This window comes from Aquarana catesbeiana, linkage group LG06 (assembly GCF_042186555.1).
Source record: "Aquarana catesbeiana isolate 2022-GZ linkage group LG06, ASM4218655v1, whole genome shotgun sequence".
NCBI classification, from domain to species: Eukaryota; Metazoa; Chordata; class Amphibia; order Anura; family Ranidae; genus Aquarana; species Aquarana catesbeiana.
The window spans coordinates 71,694,374-71,719,125 of record NC_133329.1 but is presented as its reverse complement, the minus strand read 5'-3'; the positions used below and the strand labels follow the sequence as shown (position 1 = coordinate 71,719,125).

The 24,752-nt window shown below is 39.9% G+C and overlaps 1 protein-coding gene across 2 annotated transcripts in view; it reads right to left on the bottom strand.

The window, feature by feature from the left end:
- The window catches only part of LOC141148597 (uncharacterized), a 406,627-nt gene that overhangs the window by 6,160 nt on the left and 375,715 nt on the right, over window positions 1-24,752 (bottom strand). Inside the window, exon 17 of one of the 2 annotated variants that reach the window (XM_073636194.1) lies at window positions 7,171-7,580. The exons of the other annotated variant lie outside the window; for it this stretch is intronic. Coding sequence (XP_073492295.1) covers window positions 7,192-7,580 — 389 coding nt within the window. The 3' untranslated portion in view covers window positions 7,171-7,191. Of the gene's footprint in view, window positions 1-7,170; window positions 7,581-24,752 lie in introns of those variants that run through there. 2 annotated transcript variants of the gene reach the window in all.

Sequence of the window (24,752 nt, the reverse complement as noted above, 5' to 3'; positions counted from 1 at the left end):
TCATTATTAAAGCTTTAAGTCTACTGTATATACTAGTAGAATTTAATGTAAATAAAAATATCACACTCACTCCAGTAAATAGCAATATGAAAGCAATGGGGTTTCAAAATTAAAAACTCTGCCAGAATATGTATATATACAAATGCACCGTGCTACAATAAAATAATAAACCAAAATGTTCAAATATATAAACAAGTGAAAGTAAAATGTAGCGCATAAATTGTGCAAAAAGTCTTCGATCAAGAAAACAACTAAAATACAGTAAACAAATGTCCACAAATGATAAACATAACAATGGTAAAACTTATAAGTCTCTCAATATAGGTGAAAAAAAGGTCCAGTAAGTGAAAATAAAAAACAAATAACATGGAGTGTCCCACTGAAAATGGTAAGTGGATGTAAGACGACAGATGTTGTAACACGGGTAAATCATCAGATCTTCCCCAAGCTGTATCTCACAACTGCATGTGACTTAGTAAAGTTGGTGTGTAAGAAACTCTTACCAGATACATTGGACTCCCTTGTCAGCGACAGGGAGTCACTCGAGCGGGTTGCCTCTCAGGGCCTGAAAGCGGACATCACAGCTCTGCGAACCTTCTGGGTCAAACTCTGCGTGGATCTCCCGGGGCCGCCAGGTGGGTCCTCCCAAAGGATGGCCAAGGTGCGAACCAGAGGGAACCGTGCGTCACGTGAAAAAACACCAGCCCGCAGACAACCAAATAACCTGTCTAACAGTATGTGTTAAAAGCAGGGCCCTGCTTTTAACACATACTATTAGACAGGTTATTTGGTTGTCTGCGGGCTGGTGTTTTTTCACGTGACGCACGGTTCCCTCTGGTTCGCACCTTGGCCATCCTTTGGGAGGACCCACCTGGCGGCCCCGGGAGATCCACGCAGAGTTTGACCCAGAAGGTTCGCAGAGCTGTGATGTCCGCTTTCAGGCCCTGAGAGGCAACCCGCTCGAGTGACTCCCTGTCGCTGACAAGGGAGTCCAATGTATCTGGTAAGAGTTTCTTACACACCAACTTTACTAAGTCACATGCAGTTGTGAGATACAGCTTGGGGAAGATCTGATGATTTACCCGTGTTACAACATCTGTCGTCTTACATCCACGTACCATTTTCAGTGGGACACTCCATGTTATTTGTTTTTTATTTTCACTTACTGGACCTTTTTTTCACCTATATTGAGAGACTTATAAGTTTTACCATTGTTATGTTTATCATTTGTGGACATTTGTTTACTGTATTTTAGTTGTTTTCTTGATCGAAGACTTTTTGCACAATTTATGCGCTACATTTTACTTTCACATGATTCTTTGGTTGTTGTCACCCCGTATGTAGCCGCTCCGCACCATATACTTTTTGAATTTAGCGCAGTGTATACTTCTATTATTTTTGCAAATATATAAACAAAACAGAAGTTATGAAAAAATGTACTGCAAAGGAACCACGCTAAAACATTGGTGTCCATCAGTCCAAAAAATGACTTCAACAAATGCCCAGATTCTTCAATTCAGGTGTGCCACCCTCAAACGTGCCCATGTATTCACCAGCACCCCCACTCATGTGGGTATACGCTCACCTTCCAAGATGGACCTTCAAATTATAAAAAGTCTGGAGTGTGGAGTCTTCCATAAAGCTGGGACAACCTTATTCCACCATATACTCAACCAAGGAAAATCCCAGACAATGACTCAAAATAAAAAAAATGAATAATAAATATTTTATATTTAAATACATATTTTATTTTTATTGTGTGCCATTGCCTGGGATTTAACTTGGTTGAGCATATGGTCTAATAAGGCTGAATCTTCCAATAGAACTTGTCCCAGCTTTAAGGAGGGCTTTTTATAATTTGAAGATTCATCTTGGAAGGTGAGCATATACCTGCATGAGTGGAGGTGGTGGTGACAAACATGGGCATTTTTTAGGATGGCACACCTGAATCAAAGAATCTGGACATTTGTTGAAGTGGTTATTTGGACCTGTGAATTTAATTTAAAAAATCAGGTTTTTTTTTAACATTCCTTCAAATTTCTATTCATTAGTGGTGTCAAAGCAATCTTCCTCTTTGACCCTAGTGACAACAAAATTTGAAGAAGCAGAATGGAAATTTTTTTGTAAACAAGCAAATTTCTAACAGTGTAAAATTCATTCCAAAAGCGAATGTTAAAAGCAAATGGAATTTTGAAATACTTTTGAACAACATTCATCAATTCATTTAATATACTAAAGATGTTCATACGAATGTATGGCATAATCCACTGGTTTAAAAATGTAGGTCTGGGAAAAAAGAGATTGGGAAAGGGGGTAGAGGAAGGGATGGGAAAAGGAAAAATATATACAGGAGAAACTCAAGGGGGGGGGGGTGAGAATGTCTGGCGGGGGGGAATTGATGAATCAAGGCAACTTAAGTTAAGTGGTTAGAAATAGAGGTCAGGGAACAGGGACAACACAGGACTATAAATATCTCAGCTAGAAGTTTTCAAAAATGGAAAAGCATATCTAAGCCACAATTTCCATATTTTTAGGTATTTCGCTTGCAAGTCCTCGAGAATACTGGATCGTTTCCCATGAACTGGCTCCCTATTCATACGTTCCTTAACCTTTTGGAAATTGATTTTGGCTCTTGTCTGTTTAGCAGTCAGAAACAAATATGTAGATCATTTCTGTTGGCAGGAGAGAAAGCCTGGAATCATATATTGAAGAAGGGTCATCCTGGTGTCTTTTGAGACTTCTATAGGAATCAAGGTTTGAAGGAGGCCAAACTTTCTGAACCAAATTGCGGTCAACTTCAGGCCGAACCACCAAATGTGTAGTACATCACTGCATTTACCAAGTGAAGCACTAAGGCCGCGTACACAAGAGCGGACTTTCCAGCAGAAAAAGTCAGATGGAATCATCCTGTCGGACATTCCGATCGCATGTATGCTTCATCTGACTTTTTCTGTCGAAAATTCTGATGGACCTAGAAATAGAACAAGTTCTAAATTTTTCCAACTGACTCAATTCCTATCGAGAAAACCGTTCGTCTGTATGCTATTCCAACGAACCAAAAACAACGCAAGGGCAGCTATTGGCTACTGGCTATTGAACTTCCCTTTTCTAGTCCCGTCGTACGTCATCGCATTCTAAACGATCGGACTTTGGTGTGATCATGTGTAGGCAAGTTCATTTCAGCGCAACTCCATCGGAAAGACCGTCAGAGTTCATTCCAACGGAAAGTTCGCTCGTGTGTACGCGGCATAACTGTTCCTTCACATAGTAGTGCTAAAAAAAGTACTGCATTTCTTACTTTTTTACATGTGGTGGTATGGAAGGGAACACAACTTTTTGACTATGCATTGGGACTGGCTACCTAGCACAGTCCAATGCATGCGGTGTGAACGGGCTCATCAAGCTAGGCGAGGATGTCATCAGTCAAATCAATTAACCAGCTTCTGGTCTAAGACTTTCATGTGTTAGCTAGCTAGGGTAAAGAACATATTTTGTCATTTTATTTTTGAAAACCAAAACTTCAGCAGACCAGGCCCACATCTAATGCCGCGTACACACGATCGGAAATGCCGCCAGAAAAAGACCGATGTGAGCTTTTGGTCAGAAAATGCGACCATGTGTATGCTCCATCGGACTTTTGCTGGCAGCATTTCCGCCAGCAAAAGATTGAGAGCAGGTTCTCTATTTTTCGGTCGGAAAAAGTTCCTATCCGAAAATGCATTAGTCTGTAGCAATTCCGATGCGCAAAATTCCTACGCATGCTCGGAAACAATTTGACGCATGCTCGGAAGCATTGAACTTCATTTCCTCGGCTCTTTGTAGTGTTGTACGTCACCGCGTTCTTGACGGTCGAAAGTTCAGAGGACTTTTGTGTGACCGTGTGTATGCAAGGCAAGTTTGAGCGGAATCCCGTCGGAAAAAAACCATCCAAGATTTTTCCGACGGAAATTCCGCTCGTGTGTACGGGGCATAAGTATGGATGTCAGATTTCTGGGTGAAATCCAAGGGATCATTAGAATACGTTTCATAAAGTTTAAAGCAGAATTCTCAGGAAACAGTTAAATGTATACATTAAAGTATGTTGTAGAACTAATTGCAAAACTTTTTTTTTAAGTGTGAATATAGTTGAGGGGGGGAGGGATGTTATAACACCTGTCTGTTATTTTTTCTATCTGTGTCCCATTGAGGGGATCTCCCTCCACTTCTTGTCTATAGCCAAAACAGGGAGTGAGAGGAAGTCCCTCTAAAGTGAGATAATCCCTGTACCAGGGTCATCAGAACTAGTATTCCTATTGTCTCCAGTGTCCTCATTGGAAGATTTCCACTATATTACTGTTCTGGAGACAACCCAGAATTTTGGATTTTCCTTCACTTTCGCTCTCGGTGATAATAGTAAACAGGACAAACAAAGAAAGTGAATCTCCCTAATAGGAACACAGTAATAAAGACCTGACAAGTGTTCTAATCCCTCTTCTCTGTATCCAGAAGTAGAAGAATTTTCCTACATATTTGGGAACTGTACAGTAACTGCAAGAGGCTGATACCAAGTCACACTCAGGTACCTAAACTGCTTGCAATTAATAATAAAATACATCTAGTGATGTAATGTATACAGAGTTGTATTAGCCCTGGTTCACACTGCTGTGATTTCTCATTAGACTTGCTGCGACGTGCGACACAGACACAGTCAACACATATTAATTTCAATGGGTGCCATCTTAATTGCTACGACTCAAGCTGCAGTGACAAAAAAAAATAGTTCCTGCACTACTGATTGCCATTGACTGCAATGTTATAACCTCAAAAGTCGCAAGGAAGTCATTTCTTTGTCTTATCTTTGCATCTTCGGCTGCCACTTTAACCCTATACTCCACCCCCATTCCATTTTCTGATGTGTGGCCCAGCCCATCCCTGCAGCTCAAAATCTCCTCCCAAGCATTGTCACCTCCCAAAGTACATTGTCCACTTAGCAAGAACATTTTACAGCTGTGTTCACAGTGCAAGAAAGATGGCTTCCAAGAGACTGAGGGATGCTCTGAGCAATGAACAACTCATGCGACTTGTACGTGGGCATCCTGCAATTTTTGATACAAGGGACCCGACCTATAAAGGCAAGCGGGACCAGGTATGGTTATAAATAGCAATACTCTACCATGAGGATTGGAAGAGCTTTTCGATCACAGAACGGTTAAAAAAAAATGCAAGTTCATTGATATGTGTCACACTCCGTATGGTTATGATTGGCAAAAGATTCAAATCCTCATTCACTAGATATTTTCAAAAGCTTGCCATTGTATAGAGAAACATACAGTAAAACCTTGGATTGCAAGCATAATTCCTTCCAGATACATGCTTGTCATACAAAGGGACGACAATGATGGTGGTGAGGAGGACGGTCTATGTGGACAGCTTTACCCCGGATACCTGCATACTTAGATTGTGCCTCTTTTAACCACATCTGGACCGCCGCACGCCAATGTACATCCCTAATTTGAGAATGGGTATTGTTATTATGGCAGCCGCTAGCTGCCATAACCCTGGTATCCCCGTGTTCGGCTGGCGGTCCAGTATAAGATAAAAGTGGTCTCTGCGGCAGATTCGCCGCAAGATCACTTTTATCGGCGGCGGGAGAGTGCCCCCCTCCCACTGCGATCCGGTGCCCTCCGCCGATTACCGGTCTAGTCGGCAGCGGTGGAGGCGATCGGATCCTTCCTGTGGCCTGACATGGAGATAAGTGAGGGGAAGATGGCCCCCCACCCGTCTCCATGACACTGCAGGGCGGAAGCAAGGTCACTTCCGCCCATAGCTCTTAAAGGGCCATTTTTTTCCTTCATTTTTTAAAATGACAAAATGTTTATTTATTTTATTTTTTTATTGCATTTTAGTGTAAATATGAGATCTGAGGTCTTTTTGACCCCAGATCTCATATTTAAGAGGTCCTGTCATGCTTTTTTTTTATTACAAGCGATGTTTACATTCCTTGTAATAGGAATAAAAGTGACACAATTTTTTTTAAGACAGTGTAAAAATAAGAAATAAAAGGTAAAATAAATAAGAAAGTTTTTTTTTAAATGCGTCCTGTCTCGCCGAGCTCGCGTGCAGAAGCGAACGCATACGTGAGTAGTGCCCGCATAGGTAAACAGTGTTCAAACCACACATTTGAGGTATCACCGCGATCGGTAGAGCGAGAGCAATAATTCTAGCCCTAGACCTCCTCTGTAAGGCAAATCATGCAACCGGTAGAATTTTTTAAATGTCGGCTATGGAGATTTTTAAGGGTAAATGTTTATCGCCATTCCACGAGCGGGCGCAATTTTGAAGCGTGACATGTTGGGTATCAATTTACTTGGCGTAACATTATTTTTCACAATATAAAAAAAAATTGGGCTAACTTTTCTGTTGTCTTATTTTTTAATTCAAAAAACTGTATTTTTTTTAAAAAAAGTGTGCTTGTAAGACCGCAAATACAGTGTGACAGAAAATATTGCAAGGACTGCCATTTTATTCTCTAGGGCGTTAGAAAAAAAATGTATAATGTTTGGGGGTTCTAAGTAATTTTCTAGCAAAAAAAACAGTTTTTAACTTGTAAACAACACATCTAAAAAAGAGTCTCGGTCTTAAAGTGGTTAATCATCAACCATGTGAGTTGCTAAATGTTGTACCTTCATTAAATGTAACCACATTTACATCACTTTTATATGAAGTCAAAATTTGTTAAAAAAATTTTTAGCTTGTCTTGCAAAACGCTCTCAAACCAAGTTACTCTCAAACCAAGGTTTTACTGTATTCTAATAGAGCATGTGAGGAAAAGTATGAGGGAGTTTGGGCAAGCTGGATAGTAGAACCTACAACGGACTCTGAGCAACCTAAGGCGTGAACAGCTGGAATAGTGAGAAAGAAAATAACAAGATGCTGGATAGAAAAGCGAAGGGGTACAGCAAACCACACCATCAACACAAGGGTTTAAGGGGAAGAATGAATGTTTTTTATCTGTTACAACTACTATTAAAGTGGATAAAGTTGAAGATTGAAAATACATGTTGTAATATATATTTTTTTGTAAAATTAAAAAAGAGATTAAAAAAAAAAAAAGTTGCAAATCCTCAAAGTTGCATGAAAGTTGAACTGAAGTCGCAAGCAAGTTGCATGGCTTTGGGGTCATACAGCAGTGCAAACCGAGCCTTATTTTGTTTATAGCTGACTGGAGTTCAGCCTGTAATAAAACACAGACTTACATGGTATGAATAGTGGTTTGGTGATCCTCTCTATAGGATGTTCTAGGCTGGGATGTTGCACTTTACACATGAACATAACCCCATGGTGAGAGGAGGATGGGTTGAACTCTACAGAGGCGTTACAGGAGTATCCAGAATCAGAGTATTGTAGCTGGGAGATCACGGTCTTGTAGGGTTTCCTCGGATTCAGCGGGACATATCCCTGACTTCCTCTCTCCTTCACATACCACGTCACAGTCAGGTTATCGGGGAAGAAATTAGAGATCTCACACTCCACCGTCACTGACCGACCAAATAACAGAACTGGATTGGAGAGTTCTGTAACTTCAGGACGCCACGGAAAATCTGAAAATAATAAGAGATCCAGAAATATCAGAGAATTAACCAACATAACCACAAATACCCAAATTCAAACTTACTCTTCAAAAAATAAAAATGTAATAGTGGTGAAAATGAATTGTTGGACTGGTGCATACTCCGAATGTGACCCCTGGATGGGTTTTAAAACTGTGCAGTCACTACTGTAAAATAATACAGGTCTGACACCATATAGGTTCATAAAGAGCAATACAAACTGAAAATGTTTAAAAAAAAATACAGCATGTACATTACTATTGATTTTTGACTAATCCCCTTGGACCTAGTTTGCCGGAAAGTCCGGTCGTGTGTACGTGGCATTGGACTTTTAAATGAAATGTATTTATTTTTTTATTCATAGTATTGCTTTAACACATTTTTTCTGTTTGTTTTTTATTAAGAGAGACAACGCTGTGTAGATAAGATATTTAGGTATATCAATTAGCAGCACAATAGTGGCACCACCCAATCTTACTCTTCTCAAATGTAGAGAGGAAACAGTACCTTAGATGATCCCACACTACAGATATACAGCTATGATGCTCAAGACACAGGAGTGCCTAGGCACAGGAGGAGAACTGATATTTTCAGTATAGAGACTAAAGTGCCATTTTATAACAGGTGCTATCATAAACAATAGACTGTTGTCCAATCCAAATAGATCAGAAGATCTTATTTAAAGTGTTACTAAACCCACTGTCAGAACTATTGAGGTTAAAAGAATATAGAAAGCCTATGTATATCATATTATTTTTACCCCTATTTTTGTGAAGAAAAGCCATTTTGTGAGAGAAGCCATTTTTTAATTTAGTTTTTCTTCTCTCTCTAAAGTTGAAACTAAGTTCATGACTTATAAATAGAAACTTGTTCAAGAGTTTTTTTTTCTTTCCCTAAAGTACCCAGTGTACAATCTTCCCAGGTTATAAATCTTGAGAAGTCTTAGACAAATAAACAAGAGAAGGGAACCTTGAGCTTACAGACATATTTTTTTTCTTCTCTCAGGACTGAGAAACAAAGATAGGGCTTATTCAAAAAGTTGCCTTATAAACAAACTTTATTACTCAAGTACAAATAATCATATTAGTAAAAGTTATATGGTATTGTGAGTATTTATATGCATGATTAAGTGAATAACTTTACATATATTGGTTTATGTATTTTACTAATAATTTTTCTTTCATAATATTTTCATAATATATTGTTTGGATATTCATAAAACCTATTAATGCATATATATTATTATGGTAAGGGTTGCAAATATGGTATCCTATGAAAAGTTAAGGAGTTCTATTAATGAGAATATTCATGAATAGCTGTTATGCTTCTAGTGAGAACCATGACTTAGAGGGCGTGTCCTGGAAGTGTACCTGTGAGGACGTGCGGATACCGAGCTCTCCATACTCAGAGCCAATCCACCGCCATCCGCAGCCCATCCTTGCCTTGGGGACTCCCGGATTGCAGCCCTTCGAGCCTGGATCCTCCTTAACTTGCTCCAGGGGGCTGGTGTGTTTGGCGGCTAGCTGGGCCCGGAGCGGCGTCGGACTAGACAGCGCGGCGGCCTCTGCCATCTTGGGGCCTACAGACAGCCCGGCGTCCTTCTGCCTCTGAAGGCCGTGGTCCGGGGAGAGCGAGCGTGCATCTGGCCTCGGCCGTGGATTAAACCGCCTCCGGAGGACATCGGGCAGAGTGTCAGCCGAGAGACAGCCAGAGGGACCCCCTATTACCGATCCCTCCTGCTCCGCAGCCGGCCGTTCTAGGGAGCCTGCCGGTCTCAGCTTCAGTCCATCCGGGCCGCAGTGAGTACTATGCCAAAAATAGAGAAAAGAGTTTGGGACTTTAAATGAAGTGTTTTTCCAAAAATTGATACAGTGAGCAGGACCTAAGTATGAATACATTGATCCATATACCAAAGGTAAATGCACATTTCAAAAAGTACTTTATTAAAACATCAACATTTACAATTGTAACCATGTTGCAAGATATAAAAGGAATCAAAATGTTACATTAAGATCATAGCTACAGCAAATTAGCAGCAATAAAAAATACAACAATCAAATCAACAATAGTGGGTACATTAGATTGGTCATTTATTGGTCGATCAATAGAGTTGTCGCACAGTATGCTTGACGCGTTTCGTGAACCATCACTCATCAGGAGCAAACGACAACCATCCATCTATAAGTAACGTATAAATATATATAAGTACCACTGTATTCATAAAAATAAGAATATAGCCAAAATGAGGGCCAAGGGCGAAATTTAGTTGGAATTACTCACAAAATCCGCTACCCCCATGGGCGCCAGGTGCCGACACCAAAGGCGCCATCCAAAAAGTGCCCACCACGGGAGCTGAGGGGGCCACAGCAATGCACACTAGACTGCAGTATTGGACCAGGAAGGGGAAACAAAGTATCCATGAAGAAATCACTGGTGGTCCATTGATCATCCGGGAAGTTCTGTAAGTAGGTATAATACAATAAATTTTAGTGTTTGTACTGTATACAACCGTGTTTACAGGGTAAAATGTTTTATGATGTATTGAGTCCCAAACGGATTCAAACCTAGTATATCAAAAGTATATTTATTTGTTTTTATATGTCTTAGACCTATGCATAATATGAAGCATAGTAATTCATTTGCATATATTGTATATAATTATATCACAAAACCATGAATTTAAATGTATTATAATGATGGATAGTTACACCTATATAAAAACAATAATAAATAGTAAACTGGTAATGGTGTGTCCAACCAATGGAGAGGTGATATGGGGATGTGTAAACAATGCGTGAGTGAAGTGTTGGTGTGCAATGTGTGTAAAATGGTGTGGGGGCAAAAGCAACAGTGTCCGTTGGTGTTGAGGTGAGCAAAACAAACAATATAAAAATATAAAATGAGTGAAATGTCAAAAATCAAAAAGATGAACTTGGGTGGATGAAGTGGAAGTGACCCTGGTTACAGGGCACATAGTGAACGCCATCCAAAGGCAAGTTTTGTTTTGCTCACCTCAACACCAACGGACACTGTTGCTTTTGCCCCCATACCATTTTACACACATTGCACATCAACACTTCACTCACGCATTGTTTACACATCCCCATATCACCTCTCCATTGGTTGGACACACCATTACCAGTTTACTATTTATTATTGTTTTTATATAGGTGTAACTATCCATCATTATAATACATTTAAATTCATGGTTTTGTGATATAATTATATACAATATATACAAATGAATTACTATGCTTCATATTATGCAAAGGTCTAAGACATATAAAAAAAATAAATATACTTTTGATATACTAGGTTTGAATCCGTTTGGGACTCAATACATCATAAAACATTTTACCCTGTAAACATGGTTGTATACAGTACAAACACTAACATTTACTATATTATACCTACTTACAGAACTTCCCGGATGATCAATGGACCACCAGTGATTTCTTCATGGATACTTTGTTTCCCCTTCCTGGTCCAATACTGAAGTCTAGTGTGCATTGCTGTGACCCCCTCAGCTCCCGTGGTGGGCACTTTTTGGATGGCGCCTTTGGTGTCGGCACCTGGCGCCCATGGGGGTAGCGGATTTTGTGAGTAATTCCAACTAAATTTCGCCCTTGGCCCTCATTTTGGCTATATTCTTATTTTTATGAATACAGTGGTACTTATATATATTTATACGTTACTTATAGATGGATGGTTGTCGTTTGCTCCTGATGAGTGATGGTTCACGAAGCGCGTCGAGCATACTGTGCGACAACTCTATTGATTGACCAATAAATGACCAATCTAATGTACCCACTATTGTTGATTTGATTGTTGTATTTTTTATTGCTGCTAATTTGCTGTAGCTATGATCTTAATGTAACATTTTGATTCCTTTTATATCTTGCAACATGGTTACAATTGTAAAACAATGTTTTAATAAAGTACTTTTTGAAATGTGCATTTACCTTTGGTACATGGATCAATGTATTCATACTTAGGTCCTGCTCACTGTATCAATTTTTGGAAACACACTTCATTTAAAGTCCCAAACTCTTTTCTCTATTTTTGGCAACGCCACAGGGATGGAGGTGCATATTCATGTGCACCTCATATAAAGTCCCAAACTTTTTTCTTTTTTGCAGTGAGTACTATTACCCCCTGGGAGACAACCCCTGCAGTGCCTGTCCTCCTGTGTGGCAGAGCCTGTCCTGGTCTGTGGGTTCTGGGCCTCAAAGGAGCCGATCTTCCACATCCAGCGGCCGCTCCTTAGGAAAGTCCCCGGCTTCGGCCTACTCATGGAGGGTGGCGGCCATCTTGGTACTCCAGAGACTCTCAAATTCGGCTGCCCGCTCTTACATTGAATTTTAAGCATCATCTGCCTTACTTGACACCCCCTCACAACCCCTTCATAGGCCCTCAGGACTATTAACTAACAAACACATCTTCTTTAATAGAGCCCTTTCTCTAAATATGTAAAATACGGCCTAGGGGGGGCGCATACGCGTGAGCGAGGGCAATGGACGATTGATTCCTTCGCTCCGCGCCATAGAATACTGTTACCTGGCCAATGTCCGCAGAATTGGACGCTCTCAGAGATAAACTAGAGGACGTGGAAAATAGGGCCCGTAGGGACAACCTTCGCATTCGCGGAATCCCTGAAACAATCACCGACCTGCAGGGAACAGTCACCGCTTTCTTCCAAGAACTGGCCCCTGAAATTCCGGTGGACAGGCTGGAATTTGACCGCATTCATCGGTCACTGGCCCCTAAACCTTCCGAAGGCCCCCCAAGGGACGTCATCATTAAATTCCACTATTATAAGACCAAGGAGAAACTCTTACAGTCAGCTCGAGAACAGCGAGATATTTCTTTTCAAGGCAATCATCTCCAAATATTCGCGGACCTCTCGCCGGTCACCATTGCCAGGCGTCGAGGTCTTAAGCCTTATCTCCAAGTTCTACAATCCCACCAGATCAAATACAGGTGGGGGTTCCCCTTTAAACTCTCCTTCTCCTATCAGGGTCGCCAGTTCCATGCCACTTCCCCATCAGGTCTAAAACAACGTCTCCAGGACCTGCAATTGGATATCCCTCTGTCCCAATCTGATGCCCAGCCTTCACATTCCCAACTAGGTCCCTCTAGGCCTCCTCGTAAATCCTCTCAAGCATCGCAACGTTCGCAATCTGGATCCCAGGCACTGCGGGACTTGCAGGCTCAACGATTCCAACAAGCTAATACTGGATGATAATCTCCACCTTTCCTTGATGTGCAGCTCACTTTTCCTGGCCACTTGAGTCGGTGTGCCACTGACTGTTTTTGTTCTAACTTCTAACTTCCAACCTTACTGGAGGATTTCAGTTGCTTGTCTTGGGGGACGTCCCCCTGCTGTACCCTTGCCCTACCAAGTTGACTGTAGATTGGCAGGGGGGGGTCAGTGCCCCATTGTAGACTGCCCCGCCTGTGAGATGGCGGTCTTGGGCATGGACCACCCCATATGGGATTCCCTGAATGGGTCTCCGACAATAGTTTGCCCCCTGAACCACCTCTACATTGCTGGTGGCCCTCATGGAGTAGAGGGTTCATCAGACATAGGCGAATTACTCTTAAATCCTGGTGGGGCGGGGGGAGAGGGGTAAGAGGTCTTAGGCTGGAGGCCTGCCTCCAACGATTGTTATGTAGGTATTTTGTTTGTTTAGTTCATGTGCCATGACCCTTCGCTCCTGTTCAGTGGGGTGCTGGGTCTGGCGCCTTGATTTTGATTTTGGAGTGGGGTCCCGCCCCGCCTCCTGGGAACGATGGTCTTGAGGCTGTCGCCCCTGGGGGACGGGGGGTCCCCTGCATCCACACCTTCGAGGGGCCAATGCTGCACTGAGGTTCTCATACTGTAACTCATTTTAAGTTGCTTGTTTCAATGTTATCTCCTAATTATTGGAAACTGGAGATAACCAGGTGCAAATTACGCCACCCCTGACCTGTATTACCACCTCCGCGCTATGTAAATAAATGTCAAAACCCTACCAAAGCTGCCACTTAACAATAAAATATATATAAACCGAATTCACCAAAAGAAAATTATAGATGAAAAAGTGGCGCTAATCCCCAGGTGGGGAGATGCCAGACACTCTTATCCAGCCAGTGAGCTGAATACAGACGTGACTAGAGAAAAAGTGAAAAAACATATATTGCTAAATATCCCAAAAAGTAAAAATTAATATTAAATAAAATAAAAAATTCAATATGAGCTAATATAAATTATAACACTCAGTGAAAGTGATATACAAATATATAAATCCAAGAAAAAATATAATGAAAATTGAGCACAGTAAATATCTATAAAGTCCAGAAACCAATCAATCGTGAAAAATATTCGTGAAAATATTTGAAGAAAGTCCAAAAAAAGAGTGAGGGTGACTCCAAAACTGCTCAGCTGTGTTTTCAAACATCCACCACACCTCTGTGACGTGAATCCACTCCCTGCTGAAATTCAAACTCACCAGCTGTTAAGGCCTCTCACTCTCGTGTTTGGCCTGACAGAGCCTCTAACCCACTTACATGGGGGTTAACATGTGAGCATACACCTCCACTGCTCCATAGGAACACCGCTTTTCTCAGGTTGGTAGTATGACATAAAAATAAAAGAAGCTCCAATAGTGTAATCTCGTTTAAAAGATTTAATCACATATAAAACAACTTGTATTGAACTCACATTTAAAATAAAATAACAGGCAAGTCACTTCACGGCAAATGGAGAACTCCCACAGCACAGCAAGCAATAGCAACCGAAATAACAACAGGCAGGCCACGGCGGACCCAGGAGGTGTGTGTGCTCACGTTCGTCTCACCCGTCCGCAGCACTCGTCCCTTCACTGGAGCTCCGCTCTGTCCCCCTTCACTCCCTCCTCTAGCACTCGTGTGAGATCGCCGTGTAGCTACGCCCCGACATGTTTCATCATAAAGATTTAATCATGGGGTTGGCTAACCAGCGAATCAATCAAACTATTTATCCACACCAGAATTAGAGTGGGTGGGTGCAACTCACTCAGCATTCACACACTTCCCGTGTCTCCGTGTGTGCAATCTATAGCCCTTCCCTTCATTCTGGTTCACAGTTCTATATTGAATATATTTCAATCAATATTTAAAAGGTATTTTACAGGTACATGCGTGGCGATCAGCTTAACAATATCCCTTCCCTCTACATTAGAATGTTAACCATCATACCAAGGGGTTATTACTTCCCAGATATTTCTCACACAGGTTGAATTGTCTTAAAATGAATCATTTCTACCCCACATTAGAAGTCAGTACAATATATCCACATTCATAATGAATATACATAGTGAAAAAATATTCTTGTGAAAAATATTAAAAATAGAATAAAGAATAAGATAAAAGTAAAAAAAAAAAAATTAAAAATGACAAATAAAAAAAAAAAAATATATACATATATACATACACACACATATATATATATATATATATATATATATATATATATATATATATATATATATATATATATATATATATATATACATATACATAAATACACATACATATATACACATAAATAAAATAAATAAATAAATAAAAAAAAATATAAAAAAAATTAAATATAAAAAAAAATTAAATAAAAAAATATAAAAAAAAAATTAAGTAAAATAAAAAATAAATATATAAATATAAAAAAATAAATAAAAAACAATAAAAAATAAATAATAAATAAATAATAAATAAATAATAAAATAATAAATATAAAAAAATAAAATATGAAAAAATAAAATAAAAATAAAAAATAATAATTATAAAAAAATAATAAAAAAGGAGAAATAGTGATAAGAAACTAGACAATAAATCCTAGTGAAAAACATGCATGTATATAGACATCTGCATATACAAATATACATGCATATAGGTGTAAGCATAAAAGACATAAGTACAGTGTAAATCATAATATGAAATTATAAGTGTGCAATCATATTTACATATGAACTACTACATTATATCATACACGTCTCTCAATTTCAGCATGTGTGACATAGTCTCTCGTGAAAAGTGACCATTGCAAATCCGTAATATCACTATTTAATTAATGTGTATAATATATATATTTGCAAACTGCATTCTAATATCTCAACAATAATAAAAAAATTATATAAATAATTTGTGGATATCTCAACAATAGTGAAAAAATTTGTGGATGGACCAATAATGTACCCATTATGTGTCCCCCTGACTTCTAAACTATGCCCATGTGTTTAACATAGTTAGCTGTTACTGATGAAGCAGTTGAGGTCCAGTTTTATGTTCATACCTCTAGGGAACAAACATTTTAGGAGAAAGATCCATCGAGTTTCTCTCTGAGAGAGATCCCTAACCCGATTGGATCCTCTCCAGGACTGATAAACTATATCCACACCACAGAATTGTAAAAGACTTGGGTCCTGATTGTGTTTCTCCTTGAAGTGGAGAGACACACTGTGGTATTGGAAACCCTTTTGGATGTTAGCTAAATGTTCTGCGATTCGCACTCTTAGTAATCTCTTCGTGCGGCCCACATAGAATAGCCCGCACGGGCACCATAAAAGATAGACTACATAAGAGGAATTGCATGTTATAAATTCTCTAATCCTGAATGTTTCATTATTCAGTAATTTGAGTCACACCCCTATTAATTACTTTCACTGTTTTGCAACAGATGCATTTTCTACATGCATAAAATCCCTGTAGATCAATTTTTATAGTTTGGTCATTTGGTCTATTTAAGATTTTTTTCACTACCCTTTGGCCAAAACTTGGGGCCCGTCTATATATAAATTTAGGGCGACTCGGTAGAACATCCCCCAGGTGTCTTTTCCTGCACAGAATGTGCCAGTGTCTCTTAAAGATCATCTCCACATCCCTGTACTGGTGATGGAAACCCGAGATAAATCCTAGCTGATGTTGATTAGTTGGTACTATACAATCTCTCTCTTTCAGACATTCTTCCCTAGGGATGTTGGCTACCTCCTGGATGATATTATTCAAAGCATCTCCTTTATACCCCTTTTGCAGGAACCTTTCTTTCAGAATATTCGCTTGGATGGCATATGTGTCTAGGTCCGAACAATTTCGTCAAACTCTGAGCATCTGCCCCTTTGGTATATTTTTTATCCAATTCGGATGATGTCCACTCCTAATGGATAAATAGCTGTTCCGGTCTGTCATTTTGAAATAGACCTTTATACTGATGGTATTTTTAATCTTAGTTAGGGTCACATCCAGAAAATTTACTGAGGTGTCACTAATGACATGATCCAACCGAATATTGTTCGAGTTGTTATTAAGGAAAGAGATTAAATCAATTGCAGATTCCCTTGATCCCTCCCAGATGAGCAGGAGGTCATCAATAAATCTACGATAAAATCGCAGCTGGGCGGGTTTTGGGTTAAACACCCATCTATCTTCCCACTCTGCCAGAAATAAGTTGGCTAAGCTGGGAGCATATTTGGCTCCCATTGCCACGCCAACCTTCTGGGAGAAAAAATGCCGTCATACCAGAAGTAGTTGTGGGTCATGCAAAAATCTAAAGCATGACCCACAAACACCTTCTGTACATGAGGGATATCATCCCTCTTACTCAGGGCCCAGTTCAAAGCCAGTGCCGCATCCTCGTGCTGGATAATAGTGTACAGTGAGGCCACATCGGCCGTCACTAAATACACTTCTGAGGTCGGGTCAAATTTGACCTCTTGTAGAGACCGAAGTAGGTCAGTGGTATCTTTAAGATAGGCTCTAGTTGCTTTTACGCTAGGTTGGAGGAATTTATCTAAAAACTCCCCCAAACGAGCCGTCACTGATCCTATGCCATTCACTATAGGACGTGCCGGCGGTACCCTCACATCTTTGTGGATCTTCGGCAACGTATAGATGATTGGGATGCGGCATGAGCTGGGAACCAAGTAATTTTTTTCTCTACCATTTAGGGCATCCATGCTGTAACCCCATTCTACTAAAGCACTCAACTGGGCTCTATATTCATTGGTGGGGTCTGAAGATAATCTACAATATGTAGTACGATCTCCCAACATATCCACCAATTGCTTATGATAGAAAGTTTTTTCCAAAATTACTACCCCTCCCCCCTTGTCCGCTGGTCGAATAATAATATCTTTTTTCTTCTCTAAAGATTTAATGCCATTTATGATATAGTCAGGATTGACCCTTTTGATAGGGTTCAATCATTCTATATCAGTCAGGACAAGGTTTTTGAAGACCTCAATGAAGTGGTTACTAGAATTTTGGGGGTTGATCAGGGATTTATTCCTCAAACCCGAATCTATTCTCCTCTGATTCACAGTGATATCTATCCTTGGTGCAATCGGATGGCTCAAAAAATGTTTTTTAATGTTTAATGTGCGGATAAATTTATGGGTATCAATGAATACCTCAAATTTATTCATTGGTTTTCTTGGGGCACATTTCAGCCCCAAGCCCAGTATATTTAATTCATTATGATTGAGTTGTGTCCCACTGAGATGAAAGATTCCATCATTTACACATCTCTTGGTCTCTTTTTTGGGTTGTTTGGCTCTACCTGCTCTACACCCCCTTCTTCTCTTGGAAAGGGTATAGGTTCTCTGTTTGGGTAGTGATCCGTTCCACTCCTCCCCCCCTCCCTGTTGTTGTTGGGACGAGTGTTCCCTCTGGGAGTTCCTCCCCCCTCCCCCTCCTTCCTCGATGCCCTAAAAAAGGTTGGGGGCCAGATCTTTGGTAACTGGGATACTCCTGCTCATTACCTTCATAATCACTCAAGGGTGCATACCTATTATAAGTGGGGATCTGATTCCCCATATCTGGATAATAGTTATGGGGTGGAGTAGAGTACCCCTCTTGATATGATTGGGGAAAATGGTGGGCATGGTGAGTAGATTGATTCCCTCTATATTGTTGTACTGGACGATATGGGGGATAATGGTTAGGTTGTTGACGATATCCACCCCTGGCCCCATGCATGGGTCTTGGTGAGTAGTAACCTTCCCCCTGTTGGAAACCTGCATATGGGTACCCTCCCCCATATTGAGCTTGTGATCCCCTACGGGGATGTCCTGGTGTATGCTGCTCTATTTTCCCTTTCCCATTCTTTTTCCCAAGGGATTTCTCCAATTGGTTTCCTGATGAAGAAATAGGGGCTACACCTTCTGTATTGTTTAACTCCATGGGTTCAACCCCTACACCGGAGTTCTGCCACGCATAAATTTTATTATTTTTAAAATCTGTAGAATCTCTAATGTATTTTTTAATCTTCTTCTTTTGTACTTCACGATCAAGTTTCTCTAATTTTTTCTTCATATTGTTGTTAAATTCTAGAATGGGATTGGTACCCTTAATGGGCTCCAATTTCCTTTCTATATCCTTAATCTGTTCATTAATTTTAGTCAATTTAAATTCCTTTCTTGTTAATACAAGATTCTGAAGTTCCAAACCTGCTTTGTTAAAAAAATCCAACCACTCTTTCATAAAAGAAGGGTCTGTAAGTGCATCCTGAGGAGGCACTTCCCATCTAAGGCTTTTAAAAATCAATTTTTCTTTAAGATAATGATTAAACGTGAAAACATCCCACCATGTTTTCAGCTGTTTTTCAAGCAGGTGATACAAGTTTTTAAAAAGGGATGTAGTGTCTTCATCACAATCACCCAATTCAGTGCTGCTCGAGAAGACACTATAAGGATTAATCTGTCTTTTTGATAAGAAGTTAATCGCTTCCATAGCAGCAGATGGTTAAAAAATGATAAATATTGGAAACTGGAGATAACCAGGTGCAAATTACGCCACCCCTGACCTGTATTACCACCTCTGCGCTATGTAAATACATGTCAAAACCCTACCAAAGCTGCCACTTAACAATAAAATATATATAAACCGAATTCACCAAAAGAAAATTATAGATGAAAAAGTGGCGCTTATCCCCAGGTGGGGAGATGCCAGACACTCTTATCCAGCCAGTGAGCTGAATACAGACGTGACTAGAGAAAAAGTGAAAAAACATATATTGCTAAATATCCCAAAAAGTAAAAATTAATATTAAATAAAATAAAAAATTCAATATGAGCTAATATAAATTATAACACTCAGTGAAAGTGATATACAAATATATAAATCCAAGAAAAAATATAATGAAAATTGAGCAAAGTAAATATCTATAAAGTCCAGAAACCAATCAATCGTGAAAAATAATCGTGAAAATATTTGAAGAAAGTCCAAAAAAAGAGTGAGGGTGACTCCAAAACTGCTCAGCTGTGTTTTCAAACATCCACCACACCTCTGTGACGTGAATCCACTCCCTGCTGAAATTCAAACTCACCAGCTGTAAATAGACCAAATGACCAAACTATAAAAATTGATCTACAGGGATTTTATGCATGTAGAAAATGCATCTGTTGCAAAACAGTGAAAGTAATTAATAGGGGTGTGACTCAAATTACTAATGCGGATAATTAAACGTTCAGGATTAGAGAATTTATAACATGCAATTCCTCTTATGTAGTCTATCTTTTATGGTGCCAGTGCGGGCTATTTTATGTGGGCCGCACGATTACTAAGAGTGCGAATCGCAGAACATTTAGCTAACATCCAAAAGGGTTTCCAATACCACAGTGTGTCTCTCCACTTCAAGGAGAAACACAATCAGGACCCAAGTCTTTTACAATTCTGTGGTGTGGATGTAGTTTATCAGTCCTGGAGAGGATCCAATCGGGTTAGGGATCTCTCTCAGAGAGAAACTCGATGGATCGTTCTCCTAAAATGTTTGTTCCCTAGAGGTATGAACATAGAACTGGACCTAAACTGCTTCATCAGTAACAGCTAACTATGTTAAACACATGGGCATAGTTTAGAAGTCAGGGGGACACATAATGGGTACATTATTGGTCCATCCACAAATTTTTTCACTATTGTTGAGATATCCACAAATTATTTATATAATTTTTTTATTATTGTTGGGATATTAGAATGCAGTTTGCACATATATATTATACACATTAATTAAATAGTGATATCACGGATTTGCTATGGTCACTTTTCACGAGAGACTATGTCACACATGCTGAAATTGAGAGACTTGTATGATATAATGTAGTAGTTCATATGTAAATATGATTGCACACTTATAATTTCATATTATGATTTACACTGTACTTATGTCTTTTATGCTTACACCTATATGCATGTATATTTGTATATGCAGATGTCTATATACATGCATGTTTTTCACTAGGATTTATTGTCTAGTTTCTTATCACTATTTTAAAATAAAAAATATTATTTTTTTATTATTATTATTTTTTATTTTTATTTTTTCATATTTTATTTTTTCATATTTTTTATTTTATTATTTATTTATTATTTATTTATTATTTAATTTTTATTTATTTTTTATTTTTTTAATATTTATTTATTTATTTTTTATTTTATTTTATTTTTTTTACTTTTATCTTATTCTTTATTCTATTTTTAATATTTTTCACAAGAATATTTTTTCACTATGTATATTCATTATGAATGTGGATATATTGTACTGACTTCTAATGTGGGGTAGAAATGATTCGTTTTAAGACAATTCAACCTTTGTGAGAAATATCTGGGAAGTAATAACCCCTTGGTATGATGGTTAACGTTCTAATGTAGAGGGAAGGGATATTGTTAAGCTGATCGCCACGCATGTACCTGTAAAATACCTTTTAAATATTGATTGAAATATATTCAATATAGAACTGTGAACCAGAATGAAGGGAAGGGCTATAGATTGCACACACGGAGACACGGGAAGTGTGTGAATGCTGAGTGAATTGCACCCACCCACTCTAATTCTGGTGTGGATAAATAGTTTGATTGATTCGCTGGTTAGCCAACCCCATGATTAAATCTTTATGATGAAACATGTCGGGGCGTAGCTACACGGCGATCTCACACGAGTGCTAGAGGAGGGAGTGAAGGGGGACAGAGCGGAGCTCCAGTGAAGGGACGAGTGCTGCGGACGGGTGAGACGAACGTGAGCACACACACCTCCTGGGTCCGCCGTGGCCTGCCTGTTGTTATTTCGGTTGCTATTGCTTGCTGTACTGTGGGAGTTCTCCATTTGCCGTGAAGTGACTTGCCTGTTATTTTATTTTAAATGTGAGTTCATTACAAGTTGTTTTATATGTGATTAAATCTTTTAAACGAGATTACACTATTGGAGCTTCTTTTATTTTTATGTCATACTACCAACCTGAGAAAAGCGGTGTTCCTATGGAGCAGTGGAGGTGTATGCTCGCATGTTAACCCCCATGTAAGTGGGTTAGAGGCTCTGTCAGGCCAAACACGAGAGTGAGAGGCCTTAACAGCTGGTGAGTTTGAATTTCAGCAGGGAGTGGATTCACGTCACAGAGGTGTGGTGGATGTTTGAAAACACAGCTGAGCAGTTTTGGAGTCACCCTCACTCTTTTTTTTGGACTTTCTTCAAATATTTTCACGATTATTTTTCACGATTGATTGGTTTCTGGACTTTATAGATATTTACTGTGCTCAATTTTCATTATATTTTTTCTTGGATTTATATATTTGTATATCACTTTCACTGAGTGTTATAATTTATATTAGCTCATATTGAATTTTTAATTTTATTTAATATTAATTTTTACTTTTTGGAATATTTAGCAATATATGTTTTTTCACTTTTTCTCAAGTCACGTCTGTATTCAGCTCACTGGCTGGATAAGAGTGTCTGGCATCTCCCCACCTGGGGATTAGCGCCACTTTTTCATCTATAATTTTCTTTTGGTGAATTCGGTTTATATATCTCTTAATTATTGCTTTAACTTTATGTCAATATTATTTAATCTGTTTATATTGTCTTCACTATAGACCGGTGGTTCCGACAGACCACTGCTCCCCCCCCTGGGTTGGCACATGGCTAAGATATTTGTCTTGGCTATGGTCCCACCCTGTTGTGGGCTTTATTGCCCACGGCGTGATACGTCAACGTATTCACTACATACTCTAATTAGAGTTCTTTTTGGTATTCTCATCTATTATGTCCTTTCCTGTTCTTACTATTCTTCTCTCACTTTTCTTTCCCTCCCCCCTTCCCTTCTCCCTCGGCCCCTGGGGTATGCGGATGGAGTAGTTGATAGCATTATATCTCAGTCAGAATGACCCTTCACTGGCTGTCCCTGAATGTTCAGGGCATGAATTCCCCACAAAAAAGAGTCAAAATATTTAAATATCTTAAGCAACAAAAAATAGACATAGCCTGTTTACAGGAAACTCACTTTTCTTCTTCTTCCTGTCCCAAATATTTTGCAGCAAACTATCCCCAAGTCTATTTAGCTAACGGTCCTACTAAACAGAGAGGGGTTCTTATAGCCATACGAAAATCGATCCCATTTGTCTGCAATAAACAGACAGCCGACCCTAATGGCAGATATCTTCTCTTGCAGGGCTCCATTCAGGATAATGAAGTAACCATTATGACCTATTATGCCCCGAATGACAACCGGGGTCCGTTTCTGTCTCATGTCTGTTCCCTGTTACAGGTCCACCAGAGAGGCACCCTCCTGTTGGTGGGTGATTCGAACGTGATGCTCAACCCTGCCCTTGATAAATACCTTGCGGATCATAAAGCCCCCCTCCTGCGGCAAAAAAGTTTTTGTTGGCCTTACAAAACCTAGATCTAGTGGACATATGGCGGGAGTTTCACCCCGTGGGCAGGGACTACACCCACTATTCCCACCCTCACCACTCCCACTCTAGAATCGACCATGCGTTTGTGTTGCGGAAACATCTCCCTTTAATAGATTAGGTATTGATTCCAGCAGTTCCGTGGTCAGACCACGATCTGGTTCTAACTGTTTGTCGTTCCCTACTCAATAAACCACAACATGCTCCCTGGGTGATGAACGATTCACTATTATCTTTTAAACCGATCCTCAGTGAACTTAAAGAAGCTTCTGTGGAATACTTTAGAATTAATGCAGGTTTGGTCTCGCCCCCAATAACTTTATGGGAGGCTTATAAGGCGGTCCTCCGAGGTCGTGTTATTCGAATAGCATCTCAACGCAAAAGAGACAGAATTCAGGCCCGGCGCAAGTTAGAGCAGAACTTAGAGGACCGCTCGGCGGCCTTTAAATTAACCCCCACCCCTGCTAATCGCAGACTTTTAGACAAAGCCCCTACAGACTTGGATCTATGCCTGTCAGATGAGGCGGACCGTACCTTACGTTGGGCCCGCCAGAGATGATATGCTAAGGCAAACAAACCCAATGCGCAGCTGGCTAACAGACTGCGCACCTTTACCTCGAAATTTACCCCCATAACCTTGCGCACCCGCCATAACATCCTCACGGGAAACCCCCAGCGGATTTTGGAAGAATTCCGTTACCAACTTACTAAGCTTTACTCCCCCCAATTCACCTTTCAACTCAGGGCCTGACTGCTTTTTTGAGTGAGATATCTTTACCTTCCCTATCGGAATCCCATACTTCCCTAATGGACCGAGACATACAGGTCTCTGAGGTTCTCCAGTGTATTAAGGAACTGAAAGTGGGCAAAAGACCAGGTCCGGAGGGCTTCCCTGCTTTATATTACCAAAAATTTGCAGAGGTTCTGGCCCCACACCTAGCGGCTATGTACAACTCGGTCAAGGGGGGTCATCCATTTACACCAGACTTGCTGACTGCCAACATAGTGATGATCCTTAAACCAGACAAGGACCATTCTTCCTGGGCAAATTTTTGGCCAATCTCTTTAATTAACATTGACATGAAGATATTGACGAAAATTCTAGCCAACCGTTTGAATTCCTTTCTACCGCGCCTGATAAAAAAAGATCAGGTGGGTTTCGTCCCACGCAGGCAGGCAGGAGATGCCATTAGACGACTCCTTCAAATCCAACATATAGCACATGAAAGGTCCCTGGAGACAATGTTTATTTCCCTAGATGTTAATAAGGCCTTCGATCCTTTATCCTGGCCTTATTTGGCACAGGTCCTCACACATTATGGTTTTGGCACCTCCTTTCTGGGTTGGGTCTCAGCCATATACCACTCCCCTCAGGCTAAAGTGCGTTATTATGGATATGAATCACCTACTTTCCCTATTAAGAGAGGAACCCGCCAGGGATGCCCGCTCTCCCCACTACTATTTATA